The sequence below is a fragment of the Lactuca virosa genome, chromosome 8 (genome assembly GCF_052849685.1).
Source record: "Lactuca virosa cultivar CGN04683 chromosome 8, Lactuca_virosa_CGN04683_v6, whole genome shotgun sequence".
NCBI lineage: Eukaryota > Viridiplantae > Streptophyta > Magnoliopsida > Asterales > Asteraceae > Lactuca > Lactuca virosa.
The window spans coordinates 360,925,508-360,933,210 of record NC_136433.1 but is presented as its reverse complement, the minus strand read 5'-3'; the positions used below and the strand labels follow the sequence as shown (position 1 = coordinate 360,933,210).

Sequence of the window (7,703 nt, the reverse complement as noted above, 5' to 3'; positions counted from 1 at the left end):
TATATATATATATATATATATATATATATATATATATATATATATATATATATATATATATATATATATATATATATATATATATCGTGTTTTGATAAATTACAATTTACACCCTAACGTTTCATTATTTACACATATACCTTCACTAAATTTGATTCTCACTTTACTTTACATTCAACCCTATTTATTTTTATTTAATTATCATTTAACTCTTTTTTTTTCCTATGACCCTTATAACATTTGATCATGTCATAATGATCAAAATCAAGATAAATATAAAATAACATATTTTAATTTATTTGTTGAAACATATATGTGTTATAGTTGTCTTTTTTATTTTATATTATTTGTTAATATACATGAGAAAAAACAAAAAAAATAAAAACGGATAAAATGGTATTTTATATGGACTAGGGGTGTTCACTGTTCAATATAATTTCTTTAAACTATAAGAATGAGTTTGTCACTTTAAATGTTGGACCAAAAGTACAAATGTGACTAATCCACATGGACCAAAACTGTAATTTACTCTAAAATTAGTGACCATTTCGAGAAATTACAAATAGCTGGTTACCAATTTTAACTTTTAACCCTAAAAGTATCACCTTGCATACTCGGTCTTCAGTCAATCCCCCGTCTCTGCAAGTCTGCAACTACCCTCCAGAATTCAAATTCACCTCCGATTTCAAATGCATTGATTGATGATATGGCAGAAACGAAACGTTTCAATACTAGCAATAGTAAGAAGCCCTTGATCCTTAACTGGAGATTTCTCTTAGATGACTCTGTCGACGATCGTCCACCGGACATCGTCATCACCCCCGTCGAGAAATCGAAGGGCCGCGGTGGAGACCTGCAACAACCTGAAATGGAAGCGGAAGATCCGGAGTACAACATGGAAACGGATGGCGCACTTGAAAGCATGATTCTGAGGATGAGGAGTGAAATTTTGAAGCTACGTAGTAAGTTGCCGGATAAGGGAGAGAAACTCGAGGCTCGTCTACGGAGATGCGAAGCCGAAGCCGAACGAAGAAAGAGGAACCGTTGGTGCAAGGTTCTGCATCCCCTTTACAGATTTTGTGTGCAATGTACTTAAATTTGATCACTTGAATCGGCAAGTTATGTCAGGGCCTGTAAACTAATAATGGAATTAGGGAAAGGCATCAGGAATATGTAATATGAATAGATGATTAAGGCTCTGGAAAATGAGTAAAACTCCATGTCTAAATGTCTAGGTTGAAGATCATCCAGATGTCACAACTCACAAGCGTTACATCAGTACATGATATGACTCCTTTGATGATGTATTTACCTGAGACTTGATATCTGACCAATGCTTTGTTATTATATTCTTTTTATCAGGGTGGTAGTGGTACCAGATGCAAGGAGACTTTACAACTTTCTGATGAAAGTGATGATGGTGAGATCTTGATAGCTTCAAGCAAGTTGTATTAAAGTTAAACTTTCTGTATTATATCAATTCATAAGTGCATGCTCTCAGACAGAGCTTTCTTTTGCAGGTGTATCATGTGGGAAAAAGAAATGTGATCAGAAATCTTCAGCTTCACCAAACTTTACAAAACTATTTTCTCAAAAGCTGGATGAAAATGTGTGATACTTTACCATTGTTTTAAATTTTCCTTCTGGTTATTTGTCTTATAGTTGAGAAAGAAAACGAGCATTCACATATATATATTTGTTTGCTTAGCAGAAGTCATCAAGGACTGTGAATGCATTTCAAGGTGAATTGTCTTTCTTTAAACCCTTTCAAGGAAAAAAGATGAAGAAAAATTGTCAGCAATTATCTTCCAGATCAAAACAATTTAGATGCTCAACTACTTTCAAAAAAGATAGTGAGAAACAGAGAAGCTCAAATGCTGATAAAAAAGTTAGTCATTCTGCTACCTCTTCTTCTTGCAGAAATATGTCAGGCTCTTCCCTCAAGTATGAAATGTTTACCTTCATCTGAGTCTTAATACTCTTATTATTACCAATAATTTCTTATAGAATCCTGCTAAAAATGTTGCAGCAATTCTTGAATTATCTAAGGGATAACCACAAAAAGACCAAAATGGTGATCCGATTTTGACAAATTGATCACTTTTTAACCTTTTAACAAAATGACCAACTATTTTGCAATGGGTCAATTGCTAAATTCCAATAGATTCTTAAATGACATTTACTGACAATAGACTGTAAAAAAAACCATAAAAAAGAAAATCATATTTCACACTTATATTGCAAAATGATGATGTCAATTTATGTATACTAAGATTTCTGTTTCTTTGATAGGGCACATGCTCCTATTAATCAGCCTTCAAGAAAATTGAAGCCTACACATGTATGTCTTTCTTTCATTATTTCTTCATACTTTATTCCCCTGTATTTTGTTCACAAATCTCTAGACTCCAGGGATGACAAGACATGCTCATGATTAAATGACTTTTTTACCCCTGTTTATTTATGCGAACACAGTTGATAACACTTAGGGGAGAAACATGCTGAGTCTTTGAAGGGATTCTAGGTACAATGAGAGAAGTAACAATGAAGGAGCTTTTAGGCTCTGTTTTGTAGCTTTGTATAGGATTTTTGGCTTTTCAATTTCATTTTGAAATTTGAATGTGTGCTTTTTTTGCTTATACTTTTCATTGCTTAATTTTTTATGATGTTGTTATGTCTATTAGGCATCGGTTTATCATCTGGTAGATGAGGAGCCTCTTGAAGAAAAAATGGATGACTGGTATACATTCTTCCATTTATTTATATATATGTTTAAGCCTAATACATTTCTTTCTTTATAATTGTTCTTAACATTGATTTCTCTCTTTCTTTGATAGGGCACATGCTCCTCACAACCTGCCTCCAAAAAAATTGAAGCCTAAACATGTAAAGTCATTTCATTTCCATTGTTTTTTCATGCTGTGTTCCATTGCCTATTTCTTTATATTAAAATATAACACCTGTAGATGCCAAAAAAAAAGTATATAATTGTGGTTTTGCAATTTCATTTTGGATGCTTGTTTTTTTGCTTATACTTTTACATTGCTCAATTCTGTATTATCAAATGTGTATTAGGCATCAGCTTATTGTCTGGTTGATGAGGAGCCTCTTTCAGAAAACGATGATGACTGGTATATTTTTTTCCATTTTTTTTTTAAATATTTATACAATTTCTTTGTAGGTGTGAGTAATTAGAAATTTAATAAAAACAAAGTTTGTTAAATAAATCATTTTACATGAAATAAGTTTGTATAAAACATGTAATAAACATTTTAAGTAATGAAAAGTTATAGCAGCTAAACCATTTGCATTAAATACTTTTTTTTTGTGTGTGTGTGTGTGTGTTTACAGTTTTTACAAAGCCACATGAACTACAAACTTAATTTAGCATTTACTTAATAGTTTCTTAACCTTGATTTAAGTTATACTGGTTTGACTTTTGTTGACTGTATCTAAAATTGTTCATCACACACTTTTCAATCTCATGCTTTATTAAGGTTTTATGCTTTCAAAAAATTGTATTAGGTTATTTATTGTTCATGTACCCTCAGATTTAGAGAAAATGATGTTTTGGTCCCTAAGTATAGCTGATTTTTGCAGTTTTGATCCTTATTTGAGATTCTTGTAACATTTTTTATCACTATTTCAAGTAAAATTACTTTTTTGGTCCCTGATATAGCTGATTTTTGCAGTTTTGATCCCAAAAATATTCATTTTACTTGGAACATTGACCATAGACGTTACAAAAACCTCAAATAAGGACCAAAAATGCAAGATAAAACTTTTAAAGACCAAAATTGAAAGAAAAGAATCAACTATACCCAGGGACCAAAAATGTAATTTATTCTACGATTTATCTGTCTTTGATAGGTCACATGCTCCTCACAGCCCGCCTTCAAGAAAATCAAGACCTAAAGATGTAAGTCATTCCCATTCTCTTTTCATGATAAATGACCTTTTTACCCCTGTTTATAGATAACCAACATGCTGAATTATTAAAGCACTTATAACTTTTTAATCCTTTTATTTATATAAAACTGACATTATATATTTATATATTTCTTTTCATTTCACCTTTATTAGCATTCAGCTTATGAGGAGCCTGTTGCAGAAATATTAGATGACTGGTAATTTTTCCATTTATTTTTTTTATATATTTTATAATCTGAGACTTTTGATGTAATTTTTTTGCTTTCAGTATGCAAGATGTTATAGTCTACTACCCTTCAAGGTAAACTACACAATCTCCTCCATCAAAATTACATATTTATCACTTTACATATTTACATTTATTTACCATTTTACCCTTGGATTATGAGCTTTCAGGGATGACCATGATTCAGTTGAAGTTATTTATAGAGACATGACATGTCTTGCTCCTCAAGCATACCTTTCATCAACTATCATGAACTTTTATATACGGTATCATCTTTAACAACTAAAAAACAAGTATTTTACAAATTACAGATATACCCTTCAAAAATATGTCTGACTTGTTTTTTTTTTTTTTTTGGGTTAGATATCTTCAGCAGATGACATCATCAGAAAACATGATGGACAATTTTCATTTCTTTAATACGTATTTCTATAACAAGCTCCAAAAGGTATCTATCTACTTTTTTAAATATTTCTATAAATTATATTATTTGTTTTAATGTGTTAAAGTATTATTAGATTAGAATTGGATGAATTATTTATTAGTGGTCTTTGGTTGCAGCTGAGTTATAAGGAAGATTCATTTCTTAAGTTCAGAAAATGGTGGAAAGGTGTCAACATATTTAATAAACCTTATATACTTCTTCCAATACATGACAAGTAAGCTTTTTTTATTAAAAAAATAATAATAATAAATCACTTTTTATATAAATATTTAACTTTTTTATTTGTTGTCAAGGGTTCATTGGAGTTTGGGGATTATATGTTTTCCAACCAAGAAAAATGAATTAGGCCCAATTGTGCTTCATTTGGATTCACTTGGACTTCATGATAGCAAATCAATTTTCAATAACATTAAAAGGTATTATATATATATATATATATATATATATATATATATATATATATATATATATATATATATATATATATATATATGTATGTATAATGTTTATGTAGGTTTGTGAAAGAAGAGTGGAGGTATCTAAAAAATTCAGAAGAGAATATAAATCTTCCAATCACAGATGAAATTTGGGAAAATCTTGATAGTAGAATGGATGACAGAAGAATTTCGGTGAACATTTTTTTATTTCTGTTTATTTATAAAAGAAAAAAAAGTAACTCAAGATAGAAGTTTACCTTTTTGCGAATTACTACTAGAAGATCCATGAAGTTAATTAATTATTTTTATAAATTTAATAATATGTTTTAAATTTAAATCTACAATTTAGGTTCCACAGCAGAGAAACGAGTATGATTGTGGGCTGTTTGTTCTTTATTACATGGAACGTTTCATTAAAGAAGCTCCTGAGAGATTTAAAGAGAAAGATTTATCCATGGTAAATTCGCTTTTTTATAAAAAGATATTTGACAAAATGAAAAAAAAAAAAAATGAAGGAAATTTGTAAAAGGTTAGGACATAAAAGGGAAACCCTACATTTTTCTGACTTTCTCGTTTTTATTATTTATGTAAAAAAAAACACACCTATATGTTATTGTTTTTGAATCGCTTGTTATTTTTTTTATGTAGTTTGGGAAGCAATGGTTCATGCCTCAAGAAGCTTCCAATTTAAGAAGAAGAATAAGTAATCTACTTGTACAACAATTCAAAATTGCAAAACAAAAGGAAACCATCTCGTCTTCAGTATAGATTTTTTGTAGCCCTTAAAAAAGGTGAATTTTTGGTGTTTTATATGTTACAACACTACTACTACTATAAATAGCAATGGGAATTGGGAAGTGAAGTGATGATAGGATCATCGGTTTTTGGAGGTTATTATATCCTTGATTAATACATAGTTTTAAAAGGGTTGTTGAAGGTTAATTGTAAGTAAGATGAAGGTGTTTTAGTTAAAGCTTTATTTAGAGGACTATTTTATAATCATTTTTTTGGAGTTTATGTTTATGTGATAATTTTTTGATCGATAACTTGTCTGGTTACCAAATGTCTATTCAGTTTTTTAAGTGATTGGGGGGGTTTTTTCACTTTTTGAATACAAACTTATAACATAAACCTTTAAATACTAACGTCGAGAGTGTTTTTAAGTTGGAGGGAATTTATGAAGATATGTTCTTTTACGTTCAGTTTGTCCAATGCTTGATTAATAAAAAAAAAATACGTATTTGTAAAAAAATTAAAGAACAATATTACATAATTCAAATGAAGTTATGTTCATTTTACTTTTCCCATTTAGGACGACTTGAATTTTCAAAAGTGAGAATACATTATAATTCTTGAATAAATAAAATAGGGATGAGCATTTGGACCGAACCGGTTATGGAGAATATTGTGAACTGTGGACCGGACCGGATGAGCCGTGTCCGTGTCCGGGTCCGGGTTTTCCGGTTCTTGGACCCGTTTGCACCGGTACAACTTTAATTGCATAGAGTAGAAGTCGTTAAAATAAGTTTTTGGGTTTGATAGAACTCGTTAAAACGAATATGTTGTTGGGTTTGATACGATACAACTTGTAAAAATGATTACGTTTCCGTTTCATGCATAACTAATCTACCTTGATGTTATAATATTATAACTTGCAAAATTAATTTTCCAAATAAAAGCAACTAACATATAAATCAAGTTCACAAAGATCCATTTCATATTATTTATCTGTCAAATATACATAAATTTCAGAATTATAGTCTAAAATAATAGTTAAAAAGCTGAAATATTTCAGCTTTAATAGCTCAACTTTGAAGGATTGTAACTCACTGAATATAATACCAAATTCAACAAAATTATAGTCTAAATTCATCTACAAATTGTAAACTAAATGTTGGAAAAAACCGCAGGTCAATCCGACTTAAAACGAATGAGTTATGGTTGTTTAAAAAAATTCACAGATTACAAAATTTTAAAAATCTTGCTGAAAAGTTGAAAATTTTCAGCTTTGATAGCTCAACTTTGAAAGACTGTAACTCATTGAATATAAAACCAAAATCAACAAAATTATAGTCTAAATTCATCTACAAACTGTAAATTAAACGTTGGAAAAAACCGCGTGTCAATCCAACTCAAAACGGATGAGTTATGGTTGTTTAAAATTTTTCACAGATTACAAAATTTTAAAAATGTTGCTGAAAAGCTGAAAATTTTCAGCTTTGATAGCTCAACTTTGAAATACTGTAACTCATTGAATATAATACCAAAATCAACAAAATTATAGTCTAAATTCATCTACAAACTATAAATTAAACGTTAGAAAAAAACCGCGTGTCAATCCGACTTAAAACGAATGAGTTATGGTTGTTCAAAAAATTTCACAGATTACAATTTTTCTTTTAAATCGGGTCCAACCGGTTCTAAACCCGATAAAAACCGGACCGGTTTTGATGGATTCCTAGAACCGAGAACTGGACCGGGGGTCCAAAAAAACGGTCCGGTCCACCGGTCCAAATGCTCATCCTCTAAAATAAAACATTGACATCGTGACACGTTATTCAGGGACGACAGAATCATGAGATTAATTTGGGTTTATAATAAAATTAAAATATGGAACCAACGGAGCAAATCAAATGGGTGATTAATGTATTGCTATATTTTAAAT

At 30.0% G+C, this 7,703-nt stretch overlaps 1 protein-coding gene across 1 annotated transcript; it reads left to right on the top strand.

Annotated features, from left to right (window-relative positions):
• The first annotated feature begins 590 nt into the window (after positions 1-590).
• LOC145128732 (uncharacterized) lies at positions 591-6,040 on the top strand. The gene is made up of 18 exons (XM_079063537.1): positions 591-1,054; positions 1,363-1,420; positions 1,521-1,609; positions 1,712-1,944; positions 2,293-2,341; positions 2,685-2,740; positions 2,838-2,886; positions 3,076-3,131; positions 3,871-3,919; positions 4,084-4,127; positions 4,199-4,231; positions 4,327-4,422; positions 4,520-4,604; positions 4,718-4,815; positions 4,895-5,017; positions 5,116-5,230; positions 5,388-5,495; positions 5,687-6,040. The coding sequence occupies exons 1-18, from the start codon at positions 707-709 to the stop codon at positions 5,804-5,806; spliced, it is 1,809 nt and encodes a 602-aa protein (XP_078919663.1). The 5' UTR covers positions 591-706; the 3' UTR covers positions 5,807-6,040.
• The last annotated feature ends 1,663 nt before the right edge of the window (positions 6,041-7,703 follow it).